The following is a 20266-nucleotide window of genomic DNA, read 5'->3' on the forward strand; positions in this document are numbered from 1 at the left end:
TACTGTTTCAACCATTCCTGCCTCTAAGCTTCCATGCCCCCCCCATGATGGTCACGGACTAACCCTCTGAGAGCAAGGCCCCAATCAAACACTTTCTTTTATAAGAGTTTCCTTGGCCATGGTGTCTCTTCACAGCAATGGAACAGTAACCAACACAAGTTCTATGCAGCAGAAGTTAAGTGAGGGATCCTCATTCTGTCTTTAAAAGATTCTAGCACTGACTTAAATGTGAAGTCTGATCTCTCAATCAAAGCAAACTATACCTTACATCATCACTTGAAAAATAAAAGAGAGGAGTGAGAGATAACTCATTTCATTTGATCCACAGTAGGATTTTCCGACAGAGGCTTCCTTCACCTGGGCTGACACAGAGAAGTCAGCCTCTGTGGGCACAGGTCTCCAACATCAGATGTCTGTGGCATGCTACTTCCAGCTTGAAATGAGGAAGGAAAAGGCCAAACTCTGATATGTTAATAATATTTTTCTGAGTGTTTTTCCCTCTCTTCAGACCCTCTAACGGGTCTGCCCAGTCAGCACTGTGAGAGCACTCTGAAGGGACTTCATTCCTGCAAAAGCACAGGAGCGACGAAGGCACAACTCCTGCAAGGCTCTGTTTGGGCTTCCCTAGTGCTCATGTGGACAGCCAGCACATCTGACCACTACAAACTGATCTCTGTCCCTCCTAGCTCTGCCACTGGCCCCATGGGAGGACGTATGGGGAACGCAGATATCTGTTTGCAAGCCAGGGACAGTTCCCTGAACCTGGCCATGTGAACTCCCTGCCTGCAGAATTCCAGCTCTAAACAGTCAGAAAACAGATTTCTTTTGAAGACACAGTCTACAGGGCTTTATTGGCACAGCCAGAATTGAATAAGTCATTTTCCATTTGTTTAAAGAGGTTGTTTTTTTTTAATGCTTCTTGGGATCTTTGTATTTGTACAAACATTTAAGCTGATGAAAAGTTCTTCTGGGAACTATTTTTGTACAACCACTGGGAACCTTCTGCTCCCCTCCACGCAGAGGCAAAAATACAAGCAACAGCCCCCGTTGTCATAATTTTCCATGCAGGCACCTGCCCTCTCAAATAGTGCTTTCTATAACTGTGGCTGAGTTCTACCTGAAGTGTGTGCTAAAATGCAGATTTCCAGTCTTTTTTTTATTATTATTATTTTTATTATTTTATTTTATTTATTTATTTTTTTTAATTTTTTTTCTTTTTTTCTTCTTTTTTAACAAAGGGACCCTGCAATATGCATTTTAAATGATTGGCCTTGCAAATTTCTATGTATACTAAAATATAGGAGCTTGCACCATAAACCAACAGAACTATTTTGTGTCAACGAGCCTGTGTTACAGAGCTTTTCAGCACTTGTCACACTGGCACTGACAAAAATAAAACTAAAGTGATGCGTTTAAGTAGCAAAGGCTAAGGGATGGATATATAACCCAAATTCACTGAGAGTTTTGTTGTTGTTGTTACTATTTAAAATTTGATCTCTATAAGGTGACTGCCAGAGTGGCCCACAAAGTGCCTTTACCTTTTATGACATGTTCTTGCTCTGTGAAGAAGTGAAGCTTTTAAAAAGGTTCCTGAATTGAGCAGTTAAAGATACTGTTTGTTATAGCATTCATTACGCCCTTTATGAGGATTCAGTGCTAAACTTGTCACTCCTGTGCATCCAGAAGCCTCTTTTTAGATGAATTTTGTCTTCTAACTTATACTCCGTGTATTTTTAAAAACTATTAAACTTACTTAAACCTGAAAGCAGCATACTAACAAACACCTCTTTAGTGCCACTACTGCACACATTCCCGAACAGTGAGGTAATTTCTTATCATTATCCACGGGGTGTATCCCTGTGCCTGAGGAAAAGGAGGCGCTCCTAAGTGCCTGTTCAACAGAGCTACCTGTCTTCGCACATGACCTACGGTCCCCAGTACAACTATCTATCCTGTTACTCGGGTATACCCAATTCAAACCAGCATTCCCAGTATGTACCTCAAAGTCCCAGTTAGGCTGGAACACTTCAAGGTCATCTATTGCCAGGATTCGATCCTGCCGGTCACAAAGTCCCGACTCTTCCCTTGAGGACTGCCCTCACGCTGGGTCTGTTTTTCCATCCTTGGCTGAGCCACCCTCCAGGGCTGTATTGAATCACCACTGGGTCATGACAGCAGCTTTGCAGGGAGGAGGCAAAGCAGGTCAGCCTCAGTGCTCATCTGAGACCATGCTGTGTTTTCAAGGCACTATCAGATTTAATTCTCCCAACCATGTTAAGAAGCGAACATGTTTTCTTTGCTTCATAAATATGAAATTTGACCTTAAAAAAAAAAAAAAACCAAAAACTTCCCAAGGCCACACATCCACTACAAAGCAGGTCTGGGAGAGAGTGTAATCTATTTGCTTTGGGGTCGGTCAGTCACTCCCAGAATGCTGTCGTTCTCGGAGGCTGGTCTACCAAACTACAGTTCTGCCGTCCCGGACTACATATTTCTGAGGCAATACTTAGTCCTCTGGCTGCCTTTCTGGAATGTTCACAGCTCCGTGTGCCTGGCCTAGCCAACTCTGTTTTCAAACCCATCCTCCTCCGTTCTGTAGACACATAATCCCTGTCTCTCCTGTACCACAAAGGCTATTTTCTAAAGATGTGTTAAGATACTTTATTTTGTTCTCCTAAATGCCTTGTTGAGTGAGTGGGTACCTTTCCCGCTTCCCGGAGAGTGGGTATGCAATGCAGAAAAAGATCAAGTGACTATTCTGGGTTTCCCAAGAAAAAGTAGGGTTTTATGAGAAGAAATTGGGGTGGATCCAGGATGGCCAGGATGGGTGGGTGTTTCCCACCAGATTCAGTAGAGAGGGTGGCACACAGTGGGGGCTTTCTCCTGCCACTCCTGACTCCCATGTGTTCTACACTGTAAAGTGAGAAGAGCCAAGGAGCCTGCATCAAAGCCAGGGCGATGTGCCAAGGGTGGGTGGACCACGGGTGTTGAGATGGAGGATGCCATGGACACCGGGGACACCAACTGTAACCCAACAGAGAGGGAACATTTTCCTTACAAGGCAAACTAGCCAAGATTAAGTTGCTCCCACTGCCAAGAGATACCCAAGCGGGTCTTGAATGCGGCCCAGAGTCCAGAAAGTGTCAAAGGACCTCAACACTCACAACAGTTTCTGGACAGCAGACATCACAGTCCATTGCCACCATAAGAACCAAAGCAGCGTGAGAAGACACTTTATTTAACAAAGTGGAGGAAACACAGCTTTCGTCTATCTAAGGGTATGTGGTGGTGGCCCCCAGAGACACAGACATGTTCTCCTGGTGTTCACACAAGAGTAGGGGGAAGGAATATCTTCCTGGGAGCACTGAACATCATCGAAAAGACACTTCCACTACAGCATCAAACAGCTACATGAGGCCAGCTGTCTAGCACCTTTCCCAGAATGCTCAGTGAGGAGCACAGCAGGGCCATGGAGGTTTGAACCACGTTAGAGACTGGAAGGAGACTCGGGAAATAAGAGCCGTTATGCACTGGCTCAGGGTACAGAAAGACACTCTCGTAGTTGGCCGTATTCCTGTATGTTAGGGCAGATCATCTCTCCCTGTCGGCTCATGTAACTGCTTAATTGCTTAATTAACTTAATTGTTTAATTTATTGATTGCTGAATTTACTTGCTGAATAAGTATCTGTCTAGTAAGCAAAGCAAACAAAACAAAAAAACTTGAAACTAATTTGCACCACATATTGGATATTGGGTTATTGTGTCTCCCAATATTCAGCAAAGGCAAAGCTCTGCTCATCTAAGCTGTTGAGCCATCTCTTGACTCCGCCACACCTGTTTCTGGAATGTTCCTCCTGTTGTTTCCATACCTGAACATGCTAATTCTGCCATTCATCAATTTAGGTCCCCTTTCCTGCTGCGGTCCAGCTCACACTGTATCTTAAGATAGAGGATGAAGCCTCTGTGACCAGTAAGATTCTTTTCATTTGGAAGCGTGACGCCTTTGACCCTTTCTGCAATTGTTCTTGGACATGGAAGCCTCAACCTCTGAAATATGGACAACCTCATAAACTGAGATGACTTTATTTTCTCCATGATTTCTGTCTCCTGTATTATTATTCTCTTTGAGAGGTTGAGGGGCACGTGTGCCCTCACGTTTGATAGAGAGAGTGTGGTTAATACTTATTTTAAATTTCTTGTGCCATCTCTACAAGGCCTAGGACAGTCCAGACAATATTCACAACACTTTCTAGTTGGTACTCTGCATTTGAATGCTAAGTAAGGTGCTAGACGTCACAGAGAGGTAGGGAGTTAGATCCCAGCTCAGAAGCCTTCTCTCAGATGCTCTCAAGTTGAAAATCAAATAGTATCATGAAATTATATGTTGACTTTATGTGTTGGAACATTTTGCTTCTATAGTGAACAGCTTCTAAATGGTTCTCTGGGTTGCATCCCAAACTCCTTGAGCTTACCATTCAGTGACAAATGAACATTGCTAGTCACCTTAGGTTCTATATCAGGATGAGATACAGAATTAACCAAATCCTCAGTCTACACAGTAAGCAAGCAAACAAAGTGATGCCACTGTCGGTAGCCGTGGTAATAAGAATCACACAGAAATGTTGTGATGGGTCAGTTTGCCACCCTGAAGAAAGAGGCTGAACCAGCTGGCCAGAACCCACCACTCATGTTGTGAGGGACAGAAAGGCCAGAGAGAGTTACAGGTGAGAAATAAAACCCCAGCACTCACATTGTGAGGGGCAGGAAGACCAAAAAGAGCTACAGATGAGAAACAGAAAACACACCACGAGGCAGCCACTCAGCTACTTGTAGTACTGGAGACAGTGATGTGGAAAGTTGCAGGCTCTGACTTAGGACCTAAAACTTAGCAGCGAAATGTCAAGAAACAGACAACCCAAAGTCCTCCTAGCACGCAGCACCTGCCAACCAACTTAGCCGTTTTCAGAATACCTAACATTTTTTCAGCATGCCTATCCACACGTGACTATAAGAAAGAGAAGACATCCCACAAACAGGTCTACAGCACTATGCAAGCTTGAATCTCTTAACATACGTGATCATGGCCAGGAAGAAGTGGCACGCCAGCCCCCAAGTGTGTCAGTACTGCTGGTTCTGCAAGTATTTACACACATCGGACATCACAGCCACCGTCACTGTAACAACCAAACCAGCAATAGAAGATTCTCCATGTAACAAACAAGAGGACATATCACCTCTAAAGACTCCCGTGTAGTGTTAGAGAGATGGCTCAGCCGATAAGGGTGCTTGCTGACAAGCTGACAAATTTGATTCTCTGGACCCATGTAGTGAAAGAAGAGAACTCCATTAAGTTGTTTTCTGGCCTCTATAGGCCTGCACACCCATAAATACATAAGTGTTACAATAATATTTCTGTGCCACAAGTTAAGATGTAGAGATACCCATATTTACCAGGCCTAGAAAACAGCTATGTCTCTATAGTGAAGGATCTCTCAGGTTCTGCTGGTCTGAACTACATCAGATTTTTTTTTTTTTTGGCATGGTCTCATTGTGTAACCCCAGCTAGCCTAGAGCTCACTGTATAGACCAAGATGGCCTTGAACTAGCAGAGAGCCACTTGCCTCTAACTCTCAAGTTAGAAGATTACAGGTGTAAATACTACTATACCTGGTCCACGTTCAGAATTAATCGTGACTGTTGCATGTGTGTTAACTATAAGGGAGAAGAAGCTGTTGGATATTAGCGGAGGAAGCGCAGGCTTCCTACCTTCACTTCCCCTTCATCTTCTGAAAGCATGATGCTATTTATCCAGGCTCTTAGCAGCTAAAACCAGACAAAGCAAAAAGAAACCAACCGGTCTGCTGTTCCCTCCAGAGTCCACTGGGAATGGAAGGGGAAGCTCCGGCCACTTCCTGCCTGACCCTTGGGGATACTTCTTAAATGTGTTTGCTCAAGAAAGTACCCAGCAAACAGCTTCTGGAACGTGCAGACCTGCGCTTCCTGGAATCATCTGTGCCTAACGCCATTAAACTGACTGTGGTAATACTGTGCATTTGCCCGTTTTCATACCTGTCTCAAGGATGCAGCAATTCCCTCGGAGCTCTGGCTGCCTCTCTGTCCATACGCTTGGCTCTCACACCGAGGCGAGTAACTGCTGAAAAATGGGCTCAGATGGCACCAGTACTCATTGCTACATCTGAGGACTCAGGGAACAGACAATCTCCCCTCAGATCAAAGACTTCCCTGAAGCACAAGTAACAGTAACCGTTCAATACAAAGGATATAATGAATGCATTGTTGAAGATTAATAATCAGTCATTAAAGTGATATATACAACCACGCTTTCAATCACCTTTTCAATTATTAATTTCTGCTTATTTCTGCTTGATCCTTATTTACAGCCCAGCCCAGGAGTACTTGCTAAGGCAGACACCTTTGATTTTGATCTTACATAAAGTGATGTCTTACTAGGAAAATCTGAGGACAAATAGGGGGATACATCATAAGATTAATAGTTTCTAATGATTAATTAATAATTTGTATTTCCTTATAAAATAAATTCAGTTTCATGACACCATTTGAGGCTGGTTTTTTTTTTTTTACCATTTCAGAAGACTAGAGATAATAAAAGAAAAGAATACCTATGAATTCAGTATGTAATGGAATAAAAATAGGGCAAAATGAACTCAAATGACAAAAATCTACTGATTCAAGAGAATCTTATATTTGGCTACTTAGATAGTAGCCACCGCCAATTAATTCTGCATGCCAGGCCTCTTATTTTATTAGAAGTGGAGAGGCCTGGCTTTCTCTTGTGAGTAGCCTTGTCCAAAGCCCAAAGCCTGGCATTTTCAGATGTCTGCCCCACTCTGCCTCATCACCCTGCAAGCGCTGTGTCATCAGAGAACTCAAATCACCATCTTTATTTGACAAACTACATCTAGAGATACAAAACTGGAGTAAGACATCGTCAAGGTCAAGGTATTTTCTTAACAGGTTGTACATCTATGAGCATTTAAAAATCACTAAAAACCCTCTAGCCGAAAACATATCTTACAGTTTTATGTTTGAATGCTGAGTCGAGGAGAGGGTTCTCTCCATGGCTTCTGTCTGTTTGGTTTGGTTTTTAGACACGGTATTCCTTGTGTATCCTAGCCTCAAGCTCACAGTGGTTGTCCTGCCTCAACCTCCCAAGGCTGGGATTGCAGGTAAAAGTCACTGTGCCAAGCTTAGTCTTTTCTTAAGAGTTTCTAACTAGATAACTGTGGTTAAATATCCCTGACCTAGAGGCTAAATTAAAGACTAAGTGCTGTAAGAGGCCTCGTTATTCTCATAACGCCACAGTTATTTCTTTTTAGTACAAATGTGAAGTTTGTCACCCCAGGCCACACCTCAGCCCCTCTGTGGAAGGCTAGAGTCCCTGTTGCAAGCCATGCTCAGGCACGAGTTGGACCTACTCCCCCACTTAGAGTATTACTGTCACATGTTAAGGGCAGTCTGAGGTAGACTGAGAAGCCAGAGCCTCCTCCTTAGATGCTCATGCAGGCCCAACTCCTACCCCTTCATGCCCCCAACTCCCCCCTCCCCCATCCCCCTGTGCAAGGTAATCTTGTTCCCAGAAGAGCCAGGCCAGTTGCGGCTTCTTCCTGCCAACGGTACAGTTCTGCCAACAGTACAGTTCTGCCAACAACTTTCTTCTCCCAGCACATTTCCTACTATGTCTTATTGTCTAAGTGTAAACTGGGGTTATGTTTTGTGCCATGTTGTAGACAGGAAACATTTGACATCCCGTCACAGGAATGAAAATCTTTAAAGGATGGTCAGGGTAGGGACCTGCAAGCTCTGTGGTGCTGAGGTGAAGGATGGCAGCAACTCTCGCCAGAGACTCTTTTTTTCAGAGAGGTCCTCGGCTCTCCTTTGCCCTGGCTGCGCTTCCCCCTGCTCAGGTTGATCTGCCTGTCTGAGCATCTGAGTTACAAATGACAACTTAATTGGATTCCATAAATGAGTTAATACTAATTAATAGTTTCCTATATTGTTCTTCCCTGGAGTAAGTTTATTTTAAACTGTCTTTGAGGAAGAGATAAATGTGTTAACTAAGGAGGCCACAGCCCAAACAGCACAGCCCTGGGAACCTGGATGTTCCAGATGACCTGGGACTTCTGGGACTGCTGGGACTTAGCTATTCAGTTGTAGCCTCAGTTTCTTAATTTGTGGAAGAAAGAAAGAAAGAGAGAAAGAAAGAAAGAAAGAAATATAGATAAAGAAGGAGGGAGGCACAGTCTCCATCTCAAACATGAGACTCCTCTGCAGGTGCTCCGTTAGGTGTGGAAGTGCAGTTCTAACATGGTTGGGGTGGGACTTGGGAGACCTTCCACCACCGTGGAAACGATCTGCCCGCTTGCTTAAGATGTCAGGACTGTAAACATCCTTCCTTCTTCCCTCCCAGTTCTGCTTAAAAACCACCATCAGCATGTAAAAACACAGAAGGCAGCCACAGGGATGTTTGGTGTTAAGCAAAAGGAATAAAGGGCTTTCTTACTCCCCTCCTCGCCAACACTTCTCTGTGGACAAGAGAGCAAAGAACAGAAATGCAAAGCCCATAAAAACAAGAGACATTTGTAACCCCGAGCCAAGATATGTGGAGACGTTAACGGGAGAGGTCAAAGAATAGTTCATTCCTCAGAGGAAAAGCAGGTGTTCCAGACAGAGAGCAGCAGGAAGCAGGCTGGCCCTCTCTGCCCTCTGAGAGGCAGAGAAGGTCTGGGACTTAAGAAGGTTCTAGAATTTAAAGATCAGGCTGCACCTTAAAACGAGCGACTTGCTGAAGTCTAGATAAGGAGTAGGTAGAAGCGTTCCCTCCCCTCCACCCTGAGCCTCAACTGACGTAATCAAATGACAACCTTCCACTCTTCTGTAAGAGCGTGAATATGGCCTCTCTGGAGACACAGAAACAGACACACTAGGTGTGGGCATTCCAGAGCAGGCATCAACCAACAAGAATTTCTGCCCACGTCTACAACAGTAACAGCAGTTTTATAATTTTCAGTCCCCTACCCTAAGAAATATAATTTTAAAAAATGCACCCCGAAATAAGAAAGAAACATGCTACAAAAAGGAACACGGCTAAGAAAAGTAAAGAGGTCTTAGAAATAAAAGTTGCAACGGCTAGCTAGACCTTGGAGATGGAGCTTGGTGCAAAAGCATGTCCTTAGTATGCCCAGGGCCCTCCGTTTAATCCCCAGACCCAGGGCATAGGATTTTTCATGAAGAATAATGTAAGCATGGCAAGATAGAAGAGAAAAGACAGAAAAACTAGGTCAGTGTAGGAAACCTAATGGTAAAACAATAGGAATTCTGTAGAGAAAGAGAGAAGGAAGACTGAAAATAGTGATTAAGAAACATTGCGGCAACAAAAGAAACATTTTAGGAAGTAATACAAGAAAATTTCCCAGAACAAAGGGACACGAACTCTAGGTCACAGTATCACCAAGTATTCTGTTCCAGCAGGGAAAACAGTCCCCCTCCCCCCCCAGCACACAGCCTGAGAAGAGAGTGGATAGAGTATTCTACAAGCTCTCTAATGAAAAAGAAGTTTACAGGTGGCATGCAAAGCAAGTCAGAGAACTTGAGAAGGGTTATTTTCAGGAAAACATTCTCACTTAGAGACTGTAGAAGACTTAGCCAAAGAACCAAAACAAACAAACAAACAAACAACCCAAAAAAAACTCATAATGTGACAGTTATTTTTTTTAAAAATGTAACTATAAAAGAAATGTAGCCACATTATACTATTTGTTAGCTATAAGTAACATGTTCACATAGTTAAATAATGAGGATCTTTCGATGTTGGCCAGAAATTGTAACAAATCACATTGTAGAATATAAGGAGAGAATAAGAGGTATGTGTGGGCAAAAGTTCTTAAGATTTCTGATGGTATCTCAATACCATGTGCATCAAATGTCAGCACATGATGGAGTTGAAGGTTCAGTGAAACGGAGTGGACAGGAGAAGATGGAAGGTGAAAAGAACAGGCCGGGCTTGCTGTTCATGAAAGCTTTTTAGTGTTCTATCACCCAAATCTATATTTGTGGATTAATTTGACATTGTATAAAAGTAATTTGAAACAAACTAACAAAATGACAACTCTATATCACACATCATGAAATTGTGCCTCTGGGGCACAAAACTGATAGCATGATGAAAAGTGTCAAATTACTAAGGGTCTCAAATTTAGTGCCGTTCTGTGCTTCACTTGAAAATTACACGATTACTGTAAAGAAACCCACCTTTTCCTTTACAACAACAGTCAGACTTTCCCAGTGGCCCTTGAGAGTCTCAGCAGTCATGTGAGAACCAGTTTCCAGTGGTAAGAAGGGGGTGTTCTTACAATCTGATATCTAAGCCAATCCACACGATAGGGTCTTATTCCACAGCCAACCAACCCACAGAAACTAACATCCAATTAGACAGCTTAGGATGTGCAGAGCTGTGTCCTCAGACCGCCCTTTCCAACAGCAGCAGCAGCAGCTGCCACCAGCTTGCTTAGTAACTTTTGAAAATCATGTTGCTGTGTGTACTGATTTCATCATTTGTCAATGACAGTGACGGATCCTGTTCAATGGAGCTGTGATTCAATCAGAGTAGACATAAACACTAACTATTGTTTTCATTAGAACTAATGTTTGGCTCGGGGCTCTCTTTTTCTAGAAGTCTGCCTCTGTTAAAGAAAGCACACCGAGAATTGCGATCAGGTTGCCAGTATTCACTCACACAAACCAGGATTGAATCCTGTTTACAGTAGACTCATAAGTATCTGTTGTCTTGAATTTTTGCCACCATCCTGTCCATGTTTCCCCTTTTCCTGGATTTTTCTAGGCAGCTCAGAGCTAGCACCATCCTGCCCTTGCTCCTGTCCCCTCCTTTCAGTCAAAACAGTTTTCCCTCAAAGCACTAGTTTAGACACCCTCGGTTTCTCCTTTCACATGGTCCTCTGGACATCGTACGGTGAGCATATACAACGCCTGGACTAGTCAGGCAGCAGGTCTCACCTTCTCCCAAGTTCCAGCCTGCAGTTTCCATCTCTTGGTGCACACCATGGTGAGAATCACCACTTGAAAACTTAAATCTTCTCACGGGCCCCCTTTTTTTTCAACAATGGCATCAACAGTCCTGGCTACCCAGGTCAGCGTACCCCAACTCTCCCTACTCCATCCTCTTTAAAAAACTAGTCACTCAGTACACTGGGAAAAAAAATCCCATAGATTTCATTTGCCCGCTCTCTCTCTCTCCCAGTCTCTTTCTATCACACTGGCATTACCCAGCAGCAGATTCGGAGCTCAGCCCTGAGAGCTACAGCAGCCTCCTAATTTGTTCCCTCACAGTCTGTCAACTGTCACTTGAGTGCGTGCATGCTACACAGAGAGACTGATCACCTCGCTTCTGCTTTCAAACAACCGAAAGGTCCCTCCTGCCGTGTCTTGACACATAAGACCTTACACATTAATGTCCGGAATCAAACTGCCTCCCCTATATCTCACTGTGCTCCTTCGCATACTGTATTCTCCAACTAACATGCTCCTGGAACGTAGCTGGTGTTTTTAGGGATGGGCCTTGACCTGATTCCCCTCCTCGTCTCATCCTAAGAATCCTTCAGGACTGTACTGAGTTCTTCGATTTCTTCACAAGCAAATAAGCTTCTCTCCCTTTGTGCTTGGCTCTTCACGGCTCTGTTTTCATACGGCTTTGAGTAAACACTCATTTTCCTCAGATTCACGGCAGCCTTGTCCACACTCAGCCTCCTTCTCCCTCTCCCTCACAAAAGAAGGAGAGCTCCGTTTCTCCTCTTTGTGGGTTGTGCCGTGCCTGCACTCCTTGCACGAGTCCCCCTGAGACCTGTCTTCGAGCTGAACTTGTGAGAACACACTTCCTTCCCGTGTTTATCAGAGAGACTTAATAACTGAAAACTTCATGAATGAAGTGCTCTCTGATGATGCTATTTGGTCCTAGTTTGCAAACAATGGAGCTAGAACAGCTTTGTTTGACTCCGTGGTGAGTCAAGAGTCCCTTCAAAGGGTGAAGACATCTCATTTGTGACATAACAGATGGCATTCTCCCCTCTTCAGCCTGGTCAAATTCCCGAGTGGAAAAGGTGTGGGCCAAACAGCATGTGTGTGTGTGTGTGTGTGTGTGTGTGTGTGTGTGTGAGAGAGAGAGAGAGAGAGAGAGAGAGAGAGAGAGAGAGAGAGAGAGAGACAGAGAGACAGAGAGACAGAGACAGAGACAGAGACAGAGATTTGTCACTAGACTAGAAGAGAGAACACGGGAAAGTAAATTATAGTAATGGGGCGCAGTCCATAAGTAGAAGGAGAAACTAGGGTAAGGAAGAAACCCAAGGAGGGGCAGGGGCACAGAGGAGGGTGGGGGGAGAGGAGAGGAAGATAAAGTAGGTAAGATGCTAGGAGGAAACCGTTCCTTGTATGCTAACCTAAGACATTTTCGAGAACACTTGAAAAGAACGCGTGTCTTAAGCTCAGCCGTGCCACTGCGGTTACTGAAAGAGACCCTGGGGCGCCCCGATAGGTTGTAGTCTGTGCCGCTCTGACTCCAAGGCTGTCCTGCTCACCTTAACGGTGACGCAGAGACATCGTGCCTTTACTCAACACAACAGGAACAACTGAACAACTGCTTGCTGCAGGTACCGCGGGTCAAGTAAAGGTGAAGGAAGTGACCCTTAAAGTGACCAGTTCTCTCAACCTTAAAAAACAAGAAACACACACTTGTTGCACTGTGTCAAGTCAGCAGATGTGCGATAGGCGTAGTCACGGCAGTAGGTAGCGAGCCTCCTATAGACCCCACTCCCGGGCTTTGTCTAGCTAACCTCAAACTTCACAAGGGGGAGACAATTTTAAATCCACCCTGCTCTGGGGGCGGGGGTGACTGTTACATGCCCTATTTACTCATTAAGGTAATAGAAGAATTTTTGGGAAAAAAAATCAAGAAACTGTACAAGTTCATAAAACTCAATTTATGGGTTTTATGGAAACATAAAGAAAAAGCGGACAACGTTCTGAAACTTTAGAGGGTGGAAGTGAGCCAACAGGATGTAATTCCGAAGGATGCGCCTTCTCTCATTTCCCGGGCCATTTCCACTGCACGCTCTTTCATCAGTCACTGAATTCCGCCCGGATGCGAGGCTGATTTTAAATCAGGGCCCTTCCTGAATGATCTGCTCCCAGCTACCGACTTCTCTTTATGTTCCCTACCACCCTAGTAAGACCAGCTTGGCCCAGCTCAGGCTGAGCTCCCTTCCAGTCCTACCGCCCCAAGCCACGGACCTGGCAGCGGACAGACTTTGGGCAGCAGGCGGCGCTGCCGAGCCCGTGTCGGCCAGGAAAGCCACCTCCCCGCTGGCCTCCTGAACCAGGACCGATGGGGGTCCCAAGCCGTAGCCCCGTCCTCCCTTGACACGCTTTTCCCTCCCGCGCACAACGCCAGGCGAAACAGAGCAGCGGCCTCTGCGTCTTTGCCTCTGGAAAGCTGGCCTGATGCTGTCAATGTTGGAAGGAGCAGGTTCCATACTCTAACTGCCACTTTGCGGAGGGGAAAAGAGAAGAAAGCAGAGACCTGGAGAAGGAAAAAAGTCAGGACTGGAGAGAAGGTAGAAGATTCCCTGGCTCTGAGCCTTCGGGGATCCACCGCCCAAGTTGGCCCTAAGCGGCCCTTAAGAGCCTTGGCTCCCGGGGTTTGGGTACATCCTCAGGGAAGCCTTGGTCCTGCTCCAAGTGCTGGCCCCGCATTGTGCCCTGTGCCCCGCGGAAACCCGCTCCCTGCCCTCCACCCTGGCGGGCCCCTGAGGCGCACGGGGACCCGCGGCGGGTCCTGTGCAACCAGTATGATCCAGGACCTCCAAGCAGCTCGGGTTCGAGTCCTGAAGATCTCAGCCCGGGCGGACTCGATCTTTCTCTCCCCGAACCCGGCCGTCGGTTATCCTCTGCGGGCAGGGGTGCACATGAGTCCGGCTGGGCCGGGCTCAGCAGGACCGGGGCGCGGAGCCCGAATCCTCCTGGGAAGCGCTTAGCAAGTCCCGATCCCGGTCGTGCCCGCCCTGCTCGGCCGCGCTCTCGGTACTCACGCGTCGGGCCCCGGAGACGGCGGCGCGCGCGGGCAGGGCGGCTCCAGCCCGCCGTTGACGCCCCTCCAGCCCCGGCGGCGGCGCTGCGCCTCGGTTTCCTCGGCCTCGCCATCCTCCTCCTCCTCCGGCGCGGGCAAGGTCACCCTTGCGGGCTCCCGGCACTTCCTGACCTTGGTGGACATAGCGGCTGAGCGCGGTGCAGCCCGCGGCCAGCAGCCCAGCTGCCCGGCGTCAAGCCCAGGGACCGCAGCGCGGGGGACGCCCGGGCGGAGCGCGCGACCTGCAGCTGAGCTCCCGGCCCGCGGCGGCGATGCCGGCTGCGCGCGGTCTGCCGGCCCGACAGCATCGCGGCGAGACGGCGTGGTTTCCCCGCGTGGAGAGGGAGGAGGGAGGAGGGAGGAGAGAGAAGGGCGGGAGGAGGGAGGATCAGTCCCTGGCAGACAGTGCTGCGCAGGAATCAGACAGACCAGCAGGTGGGGAGCTCAGAAACAGCAGAAACTTCTCTCCACCTCCACCCTCTTTTTTTTTTTTTAACCAGAGACTTAAAACCTCATTGCATCTGCAGACACAAGTGTCTTAGGGAAGGAAAAACAATCATCCACTTGTTAGTTTTCCGACAATCATTTTTTTAAATGCAAGCTCAGCTCCCCAGATTTCCAAAATATTGCTAGTTTCCTGTTGTGAGGCTTAGCAGAATCCACAGGGGTTTAAGTGCGGTTCCTGGGTCCGGGTGCCTCACAGCGGGTCAATTTCTAAACGTGCAAGATACTAACTGGAGTTCTGTACTTTTCTAGAGGCATTTTCCCCCCAGAGGTGTGAGGGGGAATTCTTTCTTTTGAGACGGGAACTCACTGTGGCGATGGCCTGAACTCAGTATCTAGCACAGGCTGGCTTAGACCTCACAGCATCTCTTAAGCATCAGCCTCTCTAAATTACAGCGGCGGGACACAGGTGTGTGTTGGTACGTGTGGAGGCCAGAGGTCAAACTCTGTATTCTTCCCTAGGGTCATCCATCCTCCTTGGTCTTTGAGACAGAATCTCTTACTGGGACCTGGGGCTCCTAGATTAGGCTAGGCTTACTGGCCAGCTAGGGAGTCCAAAGATCTGCCTATCTCCACGCCACCACGCCACCTGGCAACTTGAGCCTTCACAGCAGGCTTTAAAGAGGGGGCTGGGAATGGAACTCAGCCCTTCCCCACCCCCACCCCCCAAATCATTTTTAAAACATAAAGGAATGCACTTTAAATGTCAAGGTCACTCAATTTTCTTGGACGAAGAGTTACAGAGTTTATTTGGGGAGCATTTTAGGGACCAAAGAACCCAGTGTATTGTTATTTTAATTACATTTGTTTATGCAATGGAGCCCAGCGCCATAGGCCTTTGTGCCTCCACCTCTGGGCTATTTACCAGCATGCATGCCTCTTACAGGTACACCTGATGTATCTTGTGCACTTCAGTAGCCCGACCTCAGGCCACGCCCCCAGGGCCCTCCCCAGTACAGAAGGGTAGCATACTCTTGAGAGAGAGAGAGAGAGAGAGAGAGAGGGGGGGGGGAGGGGAGGGGGAGGGAGAGGGAGAGGGAGAGGGAGGGAGGGAGGGAGAGAATATTCAAAGCAAGTCTGATCATGACTTTTTTTTTTCCATTAAAAAAAGAAAAAGAAAACCCTCTGGTGACTCCCCACACTTCGATTTTAAAAATCCAAATTTGGCATGCAGGCCTTCTGTGATCTGACCCTAATTCTAAAGTCTCTCCCCCTGCTCTGCGTCACGGGCTTTCTATCTGAAACACCTAACACTGGGGCCACTTGCTCGTTTCCTCGTCTCTGTCATTTGCCAACACTGAACTGTCTTTTCATCCACCCTCTTTCTATTCTCCCCTGAAGAGCCTGTGGGAGGTGGCCTCTAGTCTGGGGTTCTCCTAATGTTCACCTCAAGTCCCCAGAGACCCTAGAGCTTGTGAGTGTCCCACAGTCTCATCACCTGTCACATCCTCCCACTTCAAGTTAACGCCTTCTGTGCTGGTCTCCTGGTTAAACTGTGAATTCCTTCTTGCTTTTGCTATTTGAGAGCTCATCTTCTGTCTTTTAACCCCTAAACAACTAAGCTTAATTGTAAAACTAAGCTATCTGGTCTTCAACCTTATTGGAGACTTGAGAAGGAATAAAATTAATTACTTGAATATGGGGGTGGTGCGGTGGTGGTGCAGGTTAGCAGCTTCCTAAATGAGCAGATGACAGAGACAGTTTGCTGACTGAACTGTCACCCAAAACTCTATAACATTGAAGCATCATCTATGGCCCAATATATCTGACAGACATATTTGTGAGGCAGGAACTATTGAGGACTTGCTTATCCTGTCTTGGCAGAGTTTGGTTGTTAACTCTGCCTATATCCAAGCTTTCCCTTTTTTAGGCAGAATTCTGTCTGTGGTAGAAATGAGGACATTTTGCCCAGTGGCTTGTTTGCCACATTTGAAACCATCTCCATAAGGAGGTTCTTTGATGTTTGTCATCCTCTTTGAGGTAGGCTGGGTGCTGCCAGCAGTTAAGCTTTCTCAATGTCAATGAATCTTTAAAATAATGAATAAAAACATTTTAAAAGCCATATTCTGTATGTCTCTGAGGTTTTTGAGGACCTTATCTAACTATCCTACCTTATTTTTCTATAGAATCACATCTATCTGTTGCACCTAAGATGTATATTCTTGTGACAGAAATAGACTAGTAATTGACATGACCATGATTTGATCAACTACATTACTATTTTTTTAAAGCAGGATGAACTATTAAAGTAGGAAATGTTACATGTTAGAACAATTAGGCCCTAACACGGAATCCCTGAACTTACTATGTATTAATTGTATTGGTTAGTTTTATGTCAACTTGACACAAGCTAAAGTCATCTGAGAACCTCAATTAAGAAAATGCCTACCTATGATCAGGCTGTATGCAAATCTCTAGGGTGCTTTCTTGATTAGTAATTGATTGAGTAGGACCCAGCCCATTGTGGGTGGGGCCATCCCCAGGCCAGTGGGTCTCTGGTCTATTCAAAAGCAGACTGAGAAAGCTATGATGTGCAAGCCAGTAAGCAGCTCCCCTCCATGGGCTCTGCATTAGCTCCTGCCTTCAGGTTCCTGCCCTGCTTGAGTTCCTGCCCTGACTTCCTCCTATGATTAGCAGTGATGTGGAAATGTGAGCCAAACAAACTCTTTCCTCCCCAGCTTGCTGTTTAGTCATGGTGTTTCATTGCAACAATAGAAACCCTAACTGAGACATTAATTCTTGTCCTACTGCCCTTTGCACAGGTTTACCACACCTTGTAAAGTGTTTGTCACTAATGCTAACAGTTCTTACAAGCCAGGCAGCTGCTAGGCAGTTCCAAACTTAAAATGTGTTTCAAAGTTTCTTCTTGAGGCCAGGTGGTAGTGGCCCATGCCTTTAATCCCAGCACTTGGGAGGGGGAGGCAGGAGGATCACTATGAGTTTGAGGTCAGCCTGGTCTTCAGAGTGAGTTCTGGGACCGCCAAAGCTAAACACAGAGAAACCCTGTCTCGAAAAACAAAACAAAAATGTTCATGAGTGGGAAGTCCGGAACTTAAAGTCTCTTTATTGTAGAAGTAAGTTATGAATGATGGTTATATTCTGGGGCACAGCTTACTTCTCTTAATAACTGTAGAACTGCAGAACTGTAGAAGAACTTACAAAATAGTCCAGAGGTTTGGAACCAAATCCTACCTCCACTATTCCAAGGCTAAGTGGCCTTGGGAAAGACTCTTGAACCTCTGGGAGCCTCTGCAGCAGGATTGGTTCTCACAATGGGTACAGTGAGAACATGGTATTGATTGTGCCCCCAACTCTGCCTGGCACACAGCAGACATTACACAAGCTTTAGCTACTACCCGTCCACTATTGTGATCTGCAGAACAACAGAGTTACAAAGTCTGGCATCTAGAGCCAGGACCCACCCTGTCAGGTTTAAATGCTGCACTGTAGCGTGTTTTGGACTTGATGTTTGTGAACAGTATGCAATGTGGCTCAGGTTGCGTGATCAAGGATGACACTGAACACCTGACTGCCCGTGTTGCTTCCACGGCACTAGGGTTATTTGTACGTGCGATTGTGAATGGCTTAAAAAACAACAAAAAGCAGGCTGAGTGTGGTGGCACATGCCTTTTCCAGAATCGAGGCAGAGGCAGCTGGATCCCTGTGAGTTTGAGGCCAGCTTGGTCTACATAGCAAGTTCCAGGCCTGCTAGGGCTGTAGCAAGACATTGTCTCATCTTAGTAGCCTGCTTTTTCTTTCTCTGTGACCATATAGTGGGGGAGGAGGTCCCCTTCTGTCACAGACCTAGGGGAGAGGAATAGGGTGAAAGAGGGAGGGAGGGAGGGAGGAACAAGAGGATACAAGTGAGGGGATAACAACTGAGTTGTAATCTGAATAAATTAATTAAATAAAAATAAAAAGCCAAAAAAGACATTGTTTCAGAAAACCAACAACCACCCTACACACACACACACATACACACACGAATATTTATTTACTTGGTTTTTTGCTGTGTCAGCTCAGTTTATAGCTGGGAACTCAACTGTGAGGACGCCATGCTTGGCAGGCAAGTGCTTTTGACTGAGTTACGTCTCCAGCACTGTGCACTTCTGAGTTATATCACCGTTCACTGTGTGTGGTCCATACTAGGTTCTCAGTCCCTGGAGGCCAAGGAGACCCAGGGAGTCAGGACATGTCTCATCTGACCTTGTCACACTGGTGTAATCATAAAGATGCTGCCAATAAGTGTTAAAAAAAAATGGTGGCAGATAACACCTGGAGCAGCAGGTTTAAATCTGTGATGCAAAGAGATGTAGAATTGAGAAGCAGAGAGAGACTGTTCTTCCCTGTCAAGGAGAAGGCAGCATGGTGCCAACTATAAGGGGCATCTGAGGAAAGGCAAAATCTTCTCCAGGGTGTGTCTCCCACTCTTCTTCTTCCTCTTTCTCTAGTTTCTTGGTACCCACTCTCCCTGATGTCATATGGCAGAGCTGCCTCTCAGGTCAGCACTGTTCGTCAGCACTAACTTGCTTCCCAGTGGTCTCTGCAGCCCCATTAATGCAGGACGTTCTCGGCCGTTAAAGGGAAGATGTCTCTCACAGATGCACACGCGCGTGTATAAATACCTAAAGGTTTTACGTTTTCAAAAGTTGCAGTAAACTCAAGAGGGTAGGATCCGAGCTGTGTGTTATATGGAGGTGAAAGGTTATCCATTCTGTGTGCAGCCCCCCCGCCCCAGCCCTCTTCATAGCTCTGGAGGATTATTAGACTTTACACCAGAAAAACCCACTGCCCTCCACCGAGCGGCATGCGTGAGATAAGCGACGCTCACAGAGGGCGTTGTCATAACATTTCCACATGGCTGGCCCGTTATCAATCTGTTTCTCTACACCCAGGGCCTCCTCGACCTACTTAGTAACACATTCTTTAAAATGTGAAATCAGTGCTTTCCACCGAGTGGGGTGGACTTGATGAGTTTTTACTAATGATCTGAAGAGATCCATCCGACTGGAAAGCCGCTCTCTGCGCCAGGCTTTCTAAAGCTATTGTGTTTGGGGATGGGAGAAAAAGTGGGTAAAGCCTTAGCATTCATTTCTTGACCACCCCCGCCCCTCAGTGTGAATATTCAGAAAAGTAAATCCTGCCAGCCTTTATTTTTGGAAAGGTTAAAAACAACTCTACTTTATCCTAATCCCTGCGATCCCTGCCGACCTTCTCCCAAAAGCTATTTAAAGATATGTTCCTCAACGTTATATTTGTCCTTCCTTGAGCTCGAGTGAGCCTTCCAGTCACTTACACACAGGGAACTGGCAGAGGCAGATCCCCTGAGTCACCTGCTGGGAGAAGAGGTTGAGAAGACAGAGGCTTGGTTTTTTTTTGTTTTTTTTTTTCAGTCCTGTGAAACAGCCCTTTAGCTTATTCAATCTAACCAAACTCAATTCTCCTAATATTAGAAAGTTCACTTAAAAACCCTGTGTGTAATCTCTGTTTTTATGATTGGTGCGGCCCTTTTGCTCGCATTCATTTTGTGTTTCACAAATGTCCCTTACAGCCCCCAAATGACACGATCATGGTCTCTGACCTGAACT

At 46.2% G+C, this 20266-nt stretch overlaps 1 protein-coding gene across 4 annotated transcripts in view; it reads right to left on the bottom strand.

Moving 5' to 3' along the window:
- Positions 1–20266, bottom strand: part of TRPC3 (transient receptor potential cation channel subfamily C member 3) — an 81306-nt gene that overhangs the window by 53067 nt on the left and 7973 nt on the right. Inside the window, exon 1 of one of the 4 annotated variants that reach the window (XM_084768634.1) lies at positions 14137–14490. The exons of 1 other annotated variant lie outside the window; for it this stretch is intronic. In XM_084768634.1, coding sequence (XP_084624760.1) covers positions 14137–14318 — 182 coding nt within the window. In that variant the 5' untranslated portion in view covers positions 14319–14490. Of the gene's footprint in view, positions 1–14136; positions 14493–20266 lie in introns of those variants that run through there. 2 more of the 4 variants (XM_084768633.1, XM_084768636.1) reach the window with 2 other exon arrangements.

Source organism: Acomys minous (genome assembly GCF_964271855.1).
Source record: "Acomys minous genome assembly, chromosome: 19".
NCBI lineage: Eukaryota > Metazoa > Chordata > Mammalia > Rodentia > Muridae > Acomys > Acomys minous.